At 41.2% G+C, this 18,510-nt stretch overlaps 1 protein-coding gene across 7 annotated transcripts in view; it reads left to right on the forward strand.

Annotated features, from left to right (window-relative positions):
* The window catches only part of ARMC2 (armadillo repeat containing 2), a 125,564-nt gene that overhangs the window by 69,588 nt on the left and 37,466 nt on the right, over positions 1-18,510 (forward strand). For 6 of the 7 annotated variants that reach the window (XM_024249093.3, XM_054557966.2, XM_054557965.2 and 3 more), the window contains 2 exons: positions 9,614-9,759; positions 18,401-18,500. The exons of the other annotated variant lie outside the window; for it this stretch is intronic. In XM_024249093.3, the coding sequence (XP_024104861.3) occupies positions 9,614-9,759; positions 18,401-18,500 (246 nt within the window). The remainder of the gene's footprint in view (positions 1-9,613; positions 9,760-18,400; positions 18,501-18,510) is intronic. 7 annotated transcript variants of the gene reach the window in all.

Consider the following 18,510-nt stretch of genomic DNA (forward strand, 5'->3'; position numbering starts at 1 on the left):
ACTTTGGCTGAGCTGGGCTCAATCCTGTATTCAATATTTGCCATCGGGAACCCTGATGGTTCATTCAACCCTGGAGCATGCTGGAGCAGGCCCAGTGCTGCCACCCTGCATGGTCCAGTGAGGATAGCACCGCACTGGTGCCCCCAGCCTAAGCTGGCCTCTCAGCTGGGACAGAGCCCACTTTACCCTCTGAGCCTCACCTTCGTGTCTCTAAAGTGCTGACTATGCCTGCCTTAAAGGGCAGCTGGGAAATGAAATGAGATCGTCTAGTAAAGCGCCCATAACAGGGCAAGGCACATAGTAGGCACTCACCAGACAGCCATTCAATAAAATAAGATCAGAATTACCTAAACCTGAACCTTCAAAGAGCAATTACTTCTGATGGGATAAAAATGTAATCACAAGAAATTAAGAAGATAGAGTCTAAGATGGATTTCAAATATTTAATCTTTTTGTTGTTCGGGCTTTGATAAACAATGTAGAAAAGAGCACCAAAGAGAAACTAAAATTGGAGGAGGGTGTTAGAGTAATGTATGGGATTCTGGGTACATGACGGACCCCAATTCTCAGAGCCAGCTATTCTCTGCTTCAAGATTTGGGGAATTTAAGAGAGGCCTTCAACTGAAGTCTGGGGATTTGATCAAGCAGTGACTTAAGTTATTATTAGTAATTAAGGATTGTACCAAGGTGGCCGGGGTTTTTTAAATCTTGTTTTAGTTATGTTTAATAGTTTTTAAATGTAGAGATTAATGCATTTGTATTTAGGTGTTTAGATAATTGTAAGTATGTGTACTTATGCTGGAAATTATGTTAATTCTTTATCTTGTGCGACCCCGCCTATTGGAAGCCCACCTCTTCAGACTGTGGGATCAGAACCAAGGTAGCAGTGTGTACCAGTAGAACTTTGCTCTGATTATTGGAGGAAGTAAACTGCATACCTATAAAATGGGAGCAAATAGCCCCATGATTGTATTTCCTAAGTTCTTACAGATAATTTTTTTGGAGATTTGATAATTTAAACCAAATTTAAAGCATTTATTTTGAAGGTTTTGCTTGAAGAGCAAGCAGCAGATGAGGTTTTTAATTTTCTTATTGTTTTAATTAAGGTATAATCTACATCCAATGAAATGCTTAGATCTTATATGTTTGATGAGTTTGACAAAAGTAGAAAGCCACGTAGCCCCTACCGTTATCAAGATACAGAAGGTTTCTGTCACCTCAGAAATTTCCTCCCACTTCTTCTCATTAATCTTCATTCTTCTACCCTCCTCCCAGAGGGAACCATTTTTCTGATCTCTTTCACCACAGATAAGCTCTGCCTGTTCTAAAACTTTATATAAACGGAATATACAGCATGTACCCTTTTGTGTCTGGCACCTTTTTAAACTTTTATTTTGAACTAAGTATAAATTCACAAGATGTTGCAAAAATAGTACCGAGATGTCCTGTGTACCCATCACCCAGCTCCTCCCAGTGGTGATATCTTGCATAACTATTGTACATTATCAAACCCAGGAACTTGATATGGGTATGCCATAGTTACCTAGAGTACTATATCTGGCTTATTTTGCTTAGCATATTGTTTTTGAGATTAGATGAAATATTTTTAGGGGTTAGTCTTTGGTATTGATCACTACGCTGGCTAATTTTTTGTTTTGTTTTGTTTTGTTTTTGTTTTTGTTTTTAGAGATGGAGTCTTGCTCTGTCGCCCAGGCCAGAGTGCAGTGGCGTGATCTCGGCTCACTGCAACCTCCACCTCCCGGGTTCAAGCTATTCTCCTGCCTCAGCCTCCCGAGTAGATGGGATTACAGGCGTGTGCCGCCACTTTTTTAGTGATGTATTTGTTAATGGGAAGGAGACAGCTATTTTCTACTTATGGGGCTTCCTTCCTATAAAAGAATTGCCAGCAGCATAACTAACCACTCACATGCCCAGTTGCCACAAGAGAGTAGGCATTTGGAGCAGGTTCTTCCTCTTCCCTTCTCTTCCCTTTCATAGGAAGGAGCTATCTATAGGCAACTCATGTTCTCCTCCAATTTTCCAGGGACAGCAGATCTGAAGATCTGAGAAGACTCAGAAACCTAAACATGTAATGCCTTGGGTTTTTTACTTAGAAATAAGAGGCTAAGGAGGCTGGAGATGGGGATAAAGTTATCACTGTAGTTGGAGGATGTGGCTGATAGCTGAGGCAGGCATGCTTTCTAATCCTGAGTCCTAGAATTAGATTTACCCACGCAGTCACAGACCATGTTTGTCCCTGGAAGAGCAGAACACCTGTGTTCTGATGGCAGCTCACTTCTAAAAGAGGAAGGGAAGAGATGGACCAGGTAGGGGCTGGACTGGGAGTGTCTGATTCCTGTCCCAAGCTCACCAATCAGGAAGTGAGGGTGGTGGATGGCCAGGAGTGTTATGCTAAAAGACAGATCAAGGATGGAAAATGAGGCTCCTACTGTGTCTGAGGAGAGCCATTTGCTCTCAATTAGTGCTCTGTCTGCTCAGCCTCCTGTCTTCACTGTAGATCTATTAGTTGTGGCAGTAAGGAAATGTCACTAGCTTTAGCATATAATTGTGAATAGTGGTTTCATTGCTTGGTAGTTCTTAATGCACTATCTTTTTCAGACTCCTTTTTCTTGTTTTGCTGCATTGCCATTCTAAATTGTTTGTATGATATTCAAAATTTCTCCTATATTGATACATACATAGCCACAACTAGAAGAATCAGCTACCTACTCATTTTAGTGAAGTAACTGACATAGAGGCAGTAAATGGAGAAACAACAATAAACACAGCCAAATGTTAAATAGAGTCTCAAAGTAGGACATTGGGGGTTTAAGGAGGACAGAAGCATTTCCTGCTAAGTCGGACATGCATGGTAGGGATGTGCCAAGTAGGCCTGTGTAGCCAGGCATTGAGTGTTATCAAGGATTATGAATTAATATTACCTTCATATGCATATATCTTAATAAATTCCCATAAAAGCTTAGACATGCTTGTTACCAGTGATTTCACATGTCTGGCAGCATCTTGTCATTGGTTTCTTTTGTCTCAGCCAGAACTGTACAAATCATACATGAGACAATATGAAACTTCTTGGGTTACCACACAGGCTCTGGTTTTGGCATATATGTGGCCTCAATTGGGCACAAGTTCAAAGAAATGAATCTGCCTTTATTAATAGAGGGAGATGGTTTAGCTGAGGTTGGAAAATAGTCACTTTGGTCGTAAATCATTTCACACTGTTTGTGGTCTCTGGCGGCTGCGTTTATTCTTTTACATCATCAGTGGGAAGTCAACAATTTTGCAGTTGGCAGTTAAGTTGAGACAAAGCTCGAGGGATTTCAGTTGTGAATATTCCAGATGATTGCAAAATGCTTTTAGAGACCAGTGCCAAATAGAGTAGGGAGGCAACAGACCAAGAAACTGAGGCCAGGGCACTAGCCTACCTGGGAGCTGATAGACTTCTGAGCTTCAGTGAGTCACAAGCTCCTCTGATCTGGGGCAGCTCTGATGGCAGGTTGCCTTCTAGAGCAGAATCTGGTGAGTTCCTTGAGGACAGAGTACTCTGATGGAGGAAGGGTGCAGAGGGAAAAGAGAGGGCCGTCCACTCTGGACATGATCAGTGTGTGTGGAGGTTGCCCCACTTCGCACCCACCCACTGCAGTAGAGAACGCAGGAATGAGACCACAGCTGCTGGGCCTGTGTTGTGTCCTCAAGTCCAGTGATCCAAGTCAGGAGGGCCCCCCCTCCTTTTTTTTTTCTTGAGACAGAGTCTCACTGTGTCACTTAGGTTGGAGTGCAGTGGTGTGATCAAAGGCATGGCTCACTGCAGCCTCAGCCTCTGGGGTTCAGGCGATTCTCCTGCCTCAGCAACGAGAGTCGCTGGGATTACAGACCTGAGCCACTGGGCTCAGCCCCATATTTTAAGACAAATATTTCCTGTGTTTGCTAAGGTTTCTCAATTAATTAATAGTTGAAAACACAATTTGAAATTGATAATTAAGTACCTATAGTCAACTTGAAAAAAACAGAAGCTAAAGCTTTTGAGTTCTCATTTTACTGTATTAAAATGTAGTTGTGCATTTATAAATGATCTAATTTCTTCTTAGTACATTTTTTCCCTTTAAAATGGGTCTCCCAATACTGACTACACAATGAAAACTTTGAGGCTTACATAATTCAATGTGAGCTGGGTAGCTTTGCCAAGTCTCCAGGTGTTTTCCCTGACTGAGGGTGATACCTGTTATGATCCAATAATTTGGGGAACATGGAAAGAAGCTGCCTCAGAAAAGTGAGCACCAGAAAGTTGTCAAGTGTAGCTCAGTCATTTTTCAGCAGTAGATTGGTAACCAGAAGCAAAATGGAATGTTTCTTCCTGGGTATTTACCAAAACCTTAGGTCCCCTTTTGTCCTAAACATCACCTAACAATTGCTAATAAGCAAGGAAACTTACATTTGTATTAGTCCTCTTTGTGGATTATCAGTGTCGTTTTCTTCTCTTTTTTCTTCTTCCTACGGGCTGCCTTTAGGATTGCAAGTCCCACAGGATTGCAAGTTAAGAGATGGGGAAAAAGATAGGAATTAAAACTTGTGTTTTTCAGTGTGCTATTTCTTGGTGAAATGCTACTTAAGAGGTTGGGAATTTCTCTGCTAAGTCCTTTAGAGACTAAACAAGACTTTTTTTAAGTAAGGGATTTGAGGTGGTTTGAAAGATTATATACAATAAAAAAGAAAAAATGTGTGTTTAAGTTTGTGCATTTATACATAATATAAATTAGAATACAAAGTTAAGAAAGAAATGGATGCACACCTCCAAGCATAAAGCTTGGGCTTTGGTTAACTCCTGCTTTGGGGGTGGGCCCAGTGGGTGGGCTTTTCTTGGGGGTGGGAAATAAAGACCCTGCTGTAGAGCACAGAACTCATTGATAATTTTCACAGATTTATCTCTGTTCAACTGAGAGTTCTTGTTTTTTTGTTTTTTTTTTTAATTTTCACTTGTATATAATGAATTCAAAAGTAGGAGCAAAATTCAGAGTTAAATGGGTTGACTTTGAACTTGCCTTTACTGTGACCACGTGATTTAGCTAAACTCTCTTCCCCACACCCTTTTTTTTTTTTCTGCATTTTTTCCAGAAAAGGCCACTGGTCTGAGCATTCAGGGCCCCACCATCACCCCACAGTGAGATTGGTGGCTCTCAGAGATTGGTGACAAGTCTCTCAAGATATAAGGCCTTCAGAGCTGCATCTGCGTGGTGGCCTTTTCCTGATCCTTCCCCCTCAGGGCTTTAGGCCCTGGTTCACCCAGGCCTCTGCTAAGCTACCGCACTTTCTTGCCAGAGGTGTCTTAAAGGGAAAAACCTCTCTTTTGTCGCTCCTGTCCCTTCTTTCTTTCTTCCCCCTCCTCATTCCCCTCCTCCTTCCCCTTCTCATTCACTCTTCCAGCCCTCCAGCAGCTGAACATTTAAGAGCTTTTTATGAGCACATTTGTTGTCCTCTGAGTAGAAAGAGGAATAAGAAGTGGTTTGTACTCTAGAGGAGCTCACTATGGAAGAGAAGATGCCTGAAGACAAGTGACAATGCTTCTGTGATGGGGGTTGTAGAGGCAGGAACAGGATGCTTTGGTAACAGGGAAGAGGAAGCAGAGGAAGCAACTGATCAGCTTCGGAAAGGACTTCATAGACAAGTTATCTTGAGCTGGGTTTTGAAAAATGAGCAGGAGGCCGGGGGCAGTGGATCATGTCTGTGATCCCAGCACTTTGGGAGGCCGACGCGGGCGGATCACTTGAGGTCAGGAGTTCAAGATCAGCCTGGCCAACATGGCAAAACCCTGTCTGTACTAAAAATACAAAAATTAGCAGGGTGTGGTGGTGCTTGCCTGTAATCCCAGCTACTCGGGAGGCTGAGGCAGGAGAATCGCTTGAATCCGGGAGGCGGAGGTTGCAGTGAGCCGAGATCGAGACTCTGTCTCGAAAAAGAAAAAAGAAAAGAAAAATGAGCAGGAGATGGCCAGGGGGAGAAGGGGTGGCAAAGTGTAATCGAGGGCACTCTGGGCGGAGGAGGCCGCCTATTCAAAGGCATGGCGTCATGAAGGGTTGAGGACCTCATGTGGTGCAGAGTCTGAAAGATGGCCAGGGTGGTGCCGAGGCAAAGGAGATGAGTTTGGAGGGGTGAACTACACTTCAGAGACTGAGGAACCTTTAGGCTATGAGTGCTACTGGCTGGGCCAGAAGTCGCAGGGGGCCTTTGAGCAGGGAAGGCGGGGCTTTGAGATGCCCCGTCTGGCAGCAGTGAGCAGCTATGGGGGCAAACTGTGGAAGGAGCCCATCCAGGGGCTGTAGAGTTTGGGTAAGAGATGAAGTGAGCTTAAACTGAACCAGTGACGCTGGTGATGGAGAGAAGGGGTGAACGTGTGACCAGTCAGGTGGGGAAAGGGGTGGGGCCCGGGAGTTTAGGAGCTTGGGAAGGAGCTGCTGTCAGAAATGAGATAGGCTAGAGAACAAATACACAGAGGCTGGTCCCCTTCCAGAGAGTTCATTTTTCTTTCATCCGTTATTTTTTGTTCTGTGATGGATGGGGGTTATAGAGGCAGGAACAGGATACTTTGTTAACACGGAAGAAGAAGCGACTGATCGGCCTCTGAAAGGTCTTCATAGACAAGTTAGCCTGAGCTGGGTAACTACAGAGTCCATTTTTCTTTCATCCATTATTTTTTACTCCTCTGCTTTCAAAAAAAATCTTAAAATCTGTCTACCTCAGAGATATTGTCTGCTTAGCCCATGGTGTTCTGATATCCCAGTCTTTCCTTTGTAGATGTCCACCCCTTCATTCATTCCATTAATAAATGCCTATTGAGCGCCCACCATGTACCAGGCACTGGACTTGGAGCTGGATGTACAATGGTGAAAAGGATGAACAAGGTTTATGCCCTTACTGAAGCTTCTAGTCTGGAGGAGTAGACAGATAGTAAAACATAATATTAAATAACCTAGCATTAAGTAGAGTTGATGGGGGCATATATGGTATGAGATGAAGCTTGACGGGTTGAGAAGGAACAGATCTGTTGAGCCTTGTAGACCATGGTCAGGGAACTGAATATTATCCTGGGAGCTATGGACAAAGAGCCAATATGGCTTGGAGTAACAGAAAGCAGAAAGGCAGGATTCTGGGATGTCTCTGCTTGAGCAACTAGGTTGATGGTGTCATCTATTGAGCTATTGCTGTGTATTTTTCAAATGCGTGGTATATGTTTCATGCATGTTATTTCTACCAGCACCACGAATGACAAATTTGGAAATATGTGAGGTATTGTATATTACTCAACTGTGTGTATCACGTGCAATAAATGGGTAGGAATTTCAATCAGATGACATGTCACATATAAATGTAGGCTTTCTCTCCTAACTTGGGTTATTTATGAAAGTTATGTATGCGGGGCAGAAGAACCTTGAGCTATCTAAACTTTTGCTGATGAGGTGAGAATAAGGCCTGAGAAGGAGAAAAAATTGAGATTGAAACAAGAAAATAAAAGCTCCTAAGGAAACTATGGTCCTTTCTGCTGGCAATGTCCCTTGCCAGAGGTTAGATGTGGGGAGTGTGAAGATGACTATGGATTGGGATGTCCCATCTTTGATGCCTTGGGGACCAGGGAAAAGGAACTGTTGGTGTGCAGTGACTGGAATGGGTATTTCATGGTTTCCCATGGTGGCTGTCTGCATGGGAGTTACACAGGCATCTGTACTCTTTGGTCTCCATGGAAGAGAGTTTTGAGGCATCCTCTCAATTAATGTAAACCAGTAGTGCTCTGGTGCCTGGGCTGTCTCAGGAGAACAGGTGGAAACAGGGTCAGTTGATGAGAATTTTCCATTTTATGACAGCAATGGAATTCCTAGAATGGTTCATTAGTCTTCACAAAAGATCCATTCCTGGCTGGGCACAGTGGCACACCCCTGTAATTCCAGCGCTTTGGGAGGCTGAGGTGGTTGGATCACTTGAGGCCAGGAGTTTGAGACCAGCCTGGCCAACATGGCAAAACCTTGTCTTTACTAAAAATACAAAAATTAGCCAGACGTGGGGGCACGCGCCTGTAATTCCAGCTACTTGGGAGGCCGAGGCACGACAATTGCTTGAATGGGGGAGGCAGAGGTTGCAGTGAGCCGAGATCCTGTCACTGAACTCCAGCCTGGATGACAAAGGGAGACTCTGTCTCCAAAAAAAAGTCCATTCCTTAGCTTAGAAGAAGACTACATTGTGACATTGTGCAGATCTATGGAGTTAAATGGAATACTCAAGTAGTTTGTTTCACCTCCAATGTTTGGGATACTAAAACTTTCAGGGAAGAATTTACAGAATCATTGTATAATTGAATTGACTGCAAAAGACATGTACACATTTATTTGAAGCTTTTTTTTTTTTTTTTACGTTTTCTGTGTTCTCAGTGTAGTCAGTTATATTTTAATGTATCTTTTTGTTGCTATTGTTATAAGGAAAAACTAATCATGTCATCTTAAGAATTGTTTTTAAAAGTTTATGTACTATGGCTGTAAGGATGCTTTATGTTTACATGATGCTTTACAGTATTAGATAAGTAATAAAAACAGTGCTACATGTTTCCATTTGCTACACACAACCCCCCGAGAGGTGAGCAGTGCTTGTCACCTCACCCGCTTTTCGCAGATGAGGAAGTGGGGAGGTGGAGGAAGGAGTGGCTGCCCCTAGGCACTTTACTAGGAAGAGATGTGGGACTTGAATCCCTGTCATTTGACTCTAACGTGATGGCAGTGATGCCATTCACACATCTCATCTCATTGAATCCTCACAACTACCAGGCAAGTATCATCACCTCTACTTTATTGAATGAGAAAAATGAGCTCTGGGAGGTTAAATAACTGATCCAGGCTGATGGGTGGTGAGGCCGAACTGGCTCTTAACCAGTAGCTTTCCTGTAGTGTCCCACAAGGAAGGAGCACACTGCATATTAAAATTATTAGATAACAACATTAGTTTTATGATTTACTAAACTCTTCTCTTCTTGACTCTTTGACGAAGGTAGATAGCTTTCCTGAATTTTTTTTTTAATAAAATAAGACAAATTTGTGAGATCTTAATACTTGTCTCTTGGGAGAGAATGAGACTAAAGATCTTAAATATTCTTTGGCCACAACATTCATTATCTGATGCTATTTATAAAAGCATAGAACAATCAGACAAGAATACCTATAAAATTAAAAAAAAAAAAAAAAAGAAAAACATAGAACAAGACGTTTCTAATCTGCAGAACTGATGTGGCTATCACAGGGCCAGCTGAAGATCTTAGGAGTGTTAGCAAACCTAGATGATGATTTGTTTAACCGTGGGTTTGGGGTATACCAATTGCTTACTAAGATTAATATTTCATTCTTTACCTTTCAACCAAATTAGGCTTTCTTTGTTTTCATTTGTTGCTACTTGTGCCTAGGCTCACATTCTCTGGTGGGAGATGCATGGTGGGAGATGCATAGTGGGAGCTTTGCTTAGCTACTGATATAAGGAAATTTATGAGATGAATTGTACTGTGCTGTTTCGTGTGGTTATATTTTTTCAGTTTAAAAAAAATGGCACAAGCATGCTTTTATCCTAGGTGACTGCTACATTGAGAAACTTGGTTGATTCACCATTAGTAAGAAGTAAGGTCCTAAACATCAGTGCCCTTCCCCAGCTCTGCACGGCAATGGAACAGTACAAAGGTGACAAGGACGTCTGTACCAATATTGCCAGAATATTCAGGTAGGTAGACTAGGACGTGAACTAGCCTTACAAAAATGCTAATGCTTAGATTTGGGGTTATCTTTAATATTTGCTTGTGTGACTGGCAAGGAATCCTTTTTCTTCTTTTTACTTCACCTACCAGAAAGGGTAAATCTAGTGGCCCAAGTTAAAAATGAACAATTCAAACAAATGACCCCTTTGTCTATATGATTCTATTGTGATTCTAAACTTATTGGTTGTTAAGTCATTTTAGTTCTTTGGTGAGTTGTGAGCTACATGTGTGTGTGTTTAATCTTCCTCTCAGCTTATTTGAGATAAAAAACTGTATACAAAACACAGCAAACCTTCCAATTTGCTAGGAAATAAACAAGAGTTTTAACTCAGAAAAGGGGATCAATGCTTAGAAAGTCTGATCTGACTTTGTAATAGAAGGTTATTCTATTTCAGCTATTTGAACTTTGGCTCAAGCTTTCACTAGTCATGTCTAAACTTACTTTATTTCTTCCAGAAATAATGATCATTTGAATCCAGGTTGCCTCCAAGCAAGATGTTGTTAAATTTACAGAGCTGTCTTTAAATTATGCATTTCTGTTTCCTCCCGCGCTGCTCTTTGTCAGTATTTTAATATAATGATTCTTCTTGGGAGCCTGGGGCTTTTCTTGAACTATAATGTTGTAGTTGTAAAGAAATGCAAAATTTCCTGAAGACTGAATTGGTACTTGACCCCAGGACCCCTGTATGAGGATGTGAGTCCAAATCTGATTTTTTTTTAAATGAATGTCAACTTGTATTATAGATTAAATGGTACACAGGTTTTTTACCTGGGTAAATTGTATGACGTGGAGGCTTGGGGTCTCGACAATCATGTTACCCAGGCAGTAAGCATAGTACCCAACAGGTGGTTCTTCAGCCCCAGCCCCCTCCTTCCCTCCAGATCTGATCTTTTTATACTGCACTTCCCTGAGCTTTGTTCTGGATACCTAATTACTACCTATCTAATGCATTGTAAAATCATAAGGAATTTATTTTTGTTTATAGTGTCATATAGGGATCCAACTTCATATTTTTCCCATGTGGATAGTTGATTGTTCCAGCACCTTTTACTGACTATGCTGTCCTTTCTCACTGATTTTGTCAATCAGACAGAAGTTTCCATATAATTTCAGGTTTGTTTCTGGGCATTCTGTTTGGTTTCTCCTCAGACCTGTACCACACTGTACTTACTATTATAGATTTAATTTGAGTCTTGCTATAAGATGAATCCTTCACTTTTTGTTGTTGAGATGGGGTCTCGCTCTGTCACCCAGGCTGGAGTGCAGTGGGCACAAACATGGCTTACTACAGCCTCGACTGCCCAGGCTTAAACGATCCTGCCACCTCAGCCTCCCTAGCAGCTGGGACCACAGGTGCACGCCAACATGCTCAGCTAATTTTATCATTATTATTTGTGGAAACGAAGTCTTGCTATGTTGCCCAGGCTGGTCTCAAACTCTTGGGCTCAAGTGATCCTCCTGCCTCAGCTTCCCAAAGTGCTGCAATTAGAGGTGTGAGCCACCCTGCCTGGCCTTCAAATCTCTCACTTTTTTTCTCCTTTCAGATCCAAACTCTTGGTCAGGCACAGTGGCTCACACCTGTAATCCCAGAACTTTGGGAGGCCAAGGTGGGGGGATCACTTGAGCCCAAGAATCTGAGATCAGCCTGGGCAACATGGTGAAATCCCATCTCTAGCGCTGCCCCCCCACCCCCAACCCCTGCCAAAAAATTAGCCAGGCATGGTGGTATGTCACTGTAGTCCCAGCTACTTGAGAGGCTGAGGTGGAAAGATTGCTTGAGTCTGGAAGGTGGAGGTTGCAGTAAGCCAAGATAGTGCCACTTGCACTCCAGCCTGGGCAACAGAGCAAGACCCTATCTGAAAAAAATAATCCGAACTCTTCTTGTTCTTTTCCCTTCCTTATGAACTTATTAATCTTGCATTGATAGCTCTTTAAAAATATTTACTTATTTGTTTATGTATTTTAGCTGTCTCCTGTAGGAAGGATATCCAAGAATCTTGATGAACATTAGGACTAGGAGTTTGTCTATAGATGCTCTTGGATTTTCTATGCAAATTATCTGCATATAAATTTTTTTTTCAATTATTGTAATTCTTTCCCCTGTCCTCATCTCTTCTTTATTGCATTGTTTAGGAGTTCAATACAAAATTGTGAGTGTTGAGCCTGTTGTCTTTCTTCTGACCTTAAAGGAAATATTTTCATGGTTTCACTAGTTGAAAATAATATTTGTTGTAGGTTTTCCTAACTACCCTTTAGAAGATTAATGACTTTTTTTCTCTTTAATGGGTATTAAGTTTTGTCAAATGCTTGCCCTGAATCTTTTTTTTTTTTTTTTTGAGATGGAGTCTTACTCTGTCACCCAGGCTGGAGTGCAGTGGGGCGATCTTGGCTCACTGCAAGCTTCACCTCCCAGGTTCGTGCCATTCTCCTGCCTCAGCCTCCCAAGTAGCTGGGACTACAGGTGCCTGCACCACACCCGGCTAATTTTTTGTATTTTTAGTAGAGACAGGGTTTCACTGTGTTAGCCAGGATGGTCTCGATCTCCTGACCTCGTGATCCGCCTGCCTCGGCCTCCCAAAGTGCTGGAATTACAGGCGTGAGCCACCGCACCCGGCCCCCCCCCTTTTTTTAAACTTTTATTTTAGGTTCAGGGGTACATGTGCAGGTTTGTTACATAGGTAAACTCATGTCACGGGGGTTTGTTGTACAGATTATTTAATCACCCAGGAATTAAGCCCAGTATCCAATAGTCAAAAGAGTTATCTTTTCTGCTCCCCTCCCTCCTCCCACCCTCCACCCTCAAGTAGACCCCAACATCTGTTGTTTTCTTTCTGTTTATAAGTTCTCATCATTTAGCTCCCACTTATAAGTGAGAACGTGGTATTTGGTTTTCTTTTCCTGTGCTAGTTTGCTGAGCTAATGGCCTCCAGGTCCATCCATGTTCACGCATAAGACATGATCTCATTCTTTTTTATAGCTGCATAGTATTCTATGGTGTATAGGTACCACATTTTCTTTATCCAATCTGTCAATGATGGGCATTTAGGTTGATTCCATGTCTTTGCTGTTGTGAATAGTGCTCAGTGAACATCAGCGTGCATGTATCTTTATTGTAGAATGATTTATTTTCCTCTGGGTATATACCCAGTAATAGGATTGCTGGGTTAAATGGTAGTTCTGCTTTTAGCTCATTGAGGAATCACCATACTGCTTTACACAATGATTGAACTAATTTATACTCCTACCAACAGTGTGTGAGTGTTCTCTTTTTTCTGCAACCTTGCCAGCATCTGTTATTTTTTGACTTTTTAATAATAGCCACTCTGACTGGTGTGAGATGGTATCTCATTGTGGTTTTGATTTGTATTTCTCTAATGATCTATGATACTGAGCTTTTTTTCCATATGCTTATTGGCCACATGTGTGTCTTCTTCTGAAAAATCTTTGTTCATGTCCTTTGCCCACTTTTTTTTTTTTTTTTTGAGACGGAGTTTCGTTCTTGTTGCCAAGGCTGGAGTGCAATGGCGTGATCTCAGCTCACCGTAACCTCTGCCTCCCAGGTTCAAGCGATTATCCTGCCTCAGCCTCCCAAGTAGCTGGGATTACAGGCATGCACCACCACACCCAGCTAATTTTTTGTATTTTTAGTAGAGACGGGGTTTCTCCATGTTGGTCAGGCTGGTCTCGAACTCCCGACCTCAGGTGATCCGCCCACCTTGGCCTCCCAAAGTGCTGGGATTATAGGCGTGAGCCACTGTACCTGGCCCTTTGCCCACTTTTTAGTGGGGTTGTTTTTCTCTTGTAAATTTGTTTAAGTTCCTTATATGTCCTGGATAGTAAACCTTTGACAGATGCATAGTTTGCAAATATTTTCTCCAATTCTATAGGTTGTCTGTTTACTCTGTTGATAGTTTCTTTTGCTGTGTAGAGCTCTTAAATTTAATTAGATCCCATTTGTCAATTTTTGCTTTTGTTGCGTTTGCTTTTAGTGTCTTTGTCATGAAATCTTTGCCCGTTCCTATGTCCAGGATAGTATTGCCTAGGTTACCTTCCAGGGTCTTCATAGTTTTGGGTTTTACATTTAGTCTTTAATCCATCATCCATCTTGAGTTGATTTTTGTATATAGTGAAAGGAAGGGGTCTGGCTTCAGTCTTCTGCATATGGCTAGCCTGTTACCCCGTGATTATTTATTAAACAGTGAGTCTTTTCTCCATTGCTTTTTTTTTTTTTTTTTTTTTGTTGAGATGGAGTCTTGCTCTGTCACCAAGGCTGGAGTGCAGTGGCGCGATCTCGGCTCACTGCAAGCTCTGCCTCCCGGGTTCACACCATTCTCCTGCCTCAGCCTCCCAAGTAGCTGGGACTACAGGCGCCCGCCACCATGCCCAGCTAATTTTTTGTATTTTTAGTAGAGATGGGTTTTCACTGTGTTAGCCAGGATGGTCTCGATCTCCTGACCTCGTGATCCACCCGCCTCGGCCTCCCAAAGTGCTGGGATTACAGCGTGAGCCACTGTGTCTGGCCTCCATTGCTTGTTTTTGTCAGCTTTGTTGAAGATCATGTGGTTGTAGGTATGCAGCCTTATTTCTGGGCTCTCTGTTCTGTTCCCTTGGTCCATGTGCCTGCTTTTGTACCAGTACCATGATGTTTTGGTTACCATAGCCCTGTAGTGTAGTTTGAATTAGGCAATGTGATGCCTGTAGCTTTGTTCTTTTTGCATAGGATTCCTTGGCTATTTGAGCTCTTTTTCAGTTCCATGTTAAATTTTAAAATAGTTTTTTTTTTTTCTAGTTCTGTGAAGAATGTCATTGGTAGTTTGATAGGAATAGGATTGAATCTGTAAATTGCTTTGGTCAGTATGGCCATTTTAATGGTACAAATTCTTCCTATCCATAAGCATGGGATGTTTTCCCATTTGTTTTTGTCTTCTGTGATTTCTTTGAGTAGTGTTTTGTAATTCTCATTGTAGAGATCTTTCACCTCCCTGGTTAGCTGTATTCTCAGGTATCTTATTCTTTTTGTGGCAATTGTGAATGGAATGGCCTTTCTGATTCAGCTCTGTGCTTGGCTGTTGTTGGTGTATAGGAATGCTAGTGATTTTTGTACATTGATTTTGTATCCTGAAACTGCTGAAGTTGTTTCTCAGCTGAAGGAGGTTTTGGGCTGAGACTATGGGGTTTTCTAGATGTAGAATCATCTGTGAGTGTTGGGCCTGTTGTCTTTCTTCTGACTCTAAAGGAAATATTTTCATGGTTACACCAGTTGAAAATAATATTTGTTGTAGGTTTTCATAAGTACCCTTCTGCAAACAGAGATAGTTTGACTTCCTCCCTTTCTGTTTGGATGCCCTTTATTTCATCCTCTTGACTGATTGCTCTGGCTAGGACTTCCAATACTATGTTGCATAGGAATGGTGAGATAGGGCATCCTTGTCATGTGCTGGTTTTCAAGGGGAATGCTTCCAGCTTTTGCCCATTTAGTATGATATTGGCTATGGGTTTGTCATAGATGGCACTTATTATTTTGAGGTCTGTTCCTTCAATACCTAGTTTTTTGTTTTGTTTTGATTTGTTTTTTGAGACAGTCTCACTTTGTCGCCCAGGCTGGAGTGCAGTGGCATGATCTTGGCTCACTACAACCTCTGCCTCCCAGGTTCAAGCGATTCTCCTGCCTCAGCCTCCAGAGTAGCTGGGATTACAGGCACGTGCCACCACACCTAGCTAATTTTTGTATTTAGTAGAGATGGAGTTTTACCATGTTGTCCAGGCAGGTCTCAAACTCCTGACCTCAGGTGATCCACCCGTCTCAGCCTCCCAAAGTGCTGGATTACAGGTGTGAGCCACCTCGCCTGGCATCAGTACCTAGTTTATTGAGAGTTTTTAGCATGAAGGAGTGTTGAATTTTACTGAAAGCCTTTTCTGTGTCTATTGAGATAATCATGTGGTTTTTGTCTTTAGTTGTGTGTATGTGATAAATCACATTTACCTGAATTGCTTTTGATTATGGATTTTCTTTTTTAAAATCTGTTAATATAGTAAATTACACTAATAAAGTTTCTCAAGTTAAGCCATTATATATTGCTGGGTTTGGTTCACTAACATTTTGTTTAGGATTTGTCATTGGTGGTCATGAGTTACATTGACCTATATTTTTCCCTTCTCATATTGTCCTTGTCTGGGTTTAGTATAAGTTTATACCAGCCTCATAAAATGGGTTGGGAGGTAATCCAATTTTTTCTCTTTCCTAGAAGAATTTGTAAAAAGCTGATCTGCTTCTTGAAAAGTTTTAAAAACTTGCTCAAAATGCTATTTTTATCCAGGGTATATATGTGTGTATGTGTGTGTGAATATTGTTGACTACTGATTCAATTTCTTCCCATATGGTTATATGTTTCTCATTTCTACTTGGTTCAGTTTCAAAAAGTTATGTTTTTGTAGGAATTTGATAATTTTATCTAAGTTTTCAAACAATGTAAAAGTTGCTCCAACTGTTCTCTTATTATTATTCTAATCTCTGTTGTATCTCTAATTATGTCCCCTTTTATTTATTTTACCTATTTAACAGTTATTTTTATAGCACTTACAACATGCTAGGCAATATTCAGAATACTTTCCAAATTCGAATTCATTTCATCCTTAAAACAACTTTTTAAGATATGTATTATTATTGTCATTATCATATTACATATGAGGAAACTGAGACATAGAGAAGTTTAGTTATTTTCCCGAGATCACACAACTAGTATGTCATAGAGCTGCAGTTCAAACCATATTCTGGCTCTACAATTCATACTTTGAACCACTATGTTACCTTGCCTCTTCATTGTTAATATTGACTTTCTTTCCTAATTTTGATTGTTCGTGCTGTTTCTCTTTTTCTTAGTCTTGCAAAATCTTTCCTATTTTATTAGCTTTTACCAAGAACAAATATATTATGATCCACTTTATTGTATGTTTGCTTCCTGTCTTATTTCTTCTGCTCTTATCCTTATTAATCCTTTTCTTCAACTGTCTGTGAATATATCATATTTTTCTTCTAACTATTTTAGTAAAAAACATAACTCCTTTCTTTTCAGCCTCCTTAAACCTATAAATTTTCCTCTAAATACTAATTAGAGGAAATTAGTATTTATAAGTTTTTTTGTTTTTTGTTTTTTTGAGAAAAGGTCTCACTCTGTCACCGAGGCTGGAGTGCCGTGTTGTGATCTTGGCTCACTGCAACCTTCGCCTCCCAGGTTCAAGCGATTCTCCTGCCTCAACCTCCGGAGTAGCTGAGACTACATGCATGCACCACCACACCCAGCTAATTTTTGTATTTTTCAGTAGAGACGGGGTTTCGCCATGTTGGCCAGGCTGGTCTTGAACTCCTGGTCTCAAGTGATCCTCCTGCCTCAGCCTCTCAAAGTGCTGGGGTTACAGGCGTGAGCCACTGTGCTTGGCCCATCCTACAAGTTTTGATTTGTAATATTTTTTATTACTCGTATTTCAGTATTTCTTTTGTAATTTTCATGTTTCTTTGACCTATAAGTTAGGTGTTCTTACATTTCCAAAAAAAATGTTTTTTAAAAATTTATTTTTTAAATGGTTTCTCATTTAATTGCACTTTGACCAGAGAATGTGGTCTTTGAGATAACAGTTCTCTGAAAATTTACTGAGATTTATTTATGGCCTGGTATGTGGTCAAGTTTTTAACATATTAATGATGTTTTACCTATTGATTCATCAATTAGGAAGAAATATATGAACATCTCCTGATTTGTTGTGGGTTTGTCAATATTGCCTTATGGGTTTTGTTTGCTTGCTTGCTTGCTTACTTGCTTTAGAAATTTTGAAGCTGTTTTCAAGGCTTTCTGCCTTAAGGTTGGTCTATTTTGCCTAATATTAGTATAGCACTACCAATCTACTATATTAAAGCAGGTTTTTGTTTGTTTGTTTTGAATGTATAGGTTTGTTTGTTTGTTTGTCTGTTTTGAGGCAGACTCTCGCCCCATTGCCCAGTCTGGAGTGCAGTGGTTCAATCTTGGCTCACTGCAACCTCTGCCTCCTGGGTTCAAGCAGTTCTCCTGCCTCGGCCTCCAGAGTAGCTGGGATTACAGGCACATGCCACCACACCCAGCTAATTTTTGTATCTTTGTAGAGACGGGGTTTCACTATGTTGGCCAGGTTGGTCTTGAGCTCCTGACCTCAAGTGACCCAGCTGCCTTGGCCTTCCAAAGTGCTGGGATTACAGGCATGAGGCACCGCGCCTGGCCTATTAAAGCAGTTTTACATTTGCTTCTGATGTGATCCCAGGGGACTCACTGGTATCCAACCAGATTTCATATAAATTTCATGTAAGTTTGTGTTTTCTGAACTACATGGATAGTGTAAATTCATACCATCTACATGTAAGTTATCTTTTAAATTTTTCCGGATCCATCTCACTAGAGTTTAGAGCAGATAGCAAGCCTCTTTGCAGCTTCTCTGAACTGATGTGTAGAGTATTTTTAGACTCCTTTTCTTGAACTGGGCAAAGTTTTGAAGGTCTGCATTTAAAGTGATACTATGTGTACTTGAATTTTATAGAAAAACAAAGTTTACCTTTATTTTCCCATTTGGCATTTCTGCAGCAAACTTACTTCTTACCGTGACTGCTGCACAGCCTTGGCCAGCTATTCCAGATGTTATGCCTTATTTCTGAATCTAATTAACAAATACCAGAAGAAGCAGGTCAGTTCTT

Source organism: Pongo abelii, chromosome 5 (genome assembly GCF_028885655.2).
Source record: "Pongo abelii isolate AG06213 chromosome 5, NHGRI_mPonAbe1-v2.0_pri, whole genome shotgun sequence".
In the NCBI taxonomy this organism is placed as follows: Eukaryota; Metazoa; Chordata; class Mammalia; order Primates; family Hominidae; genus Pongo; species Pongo abelii.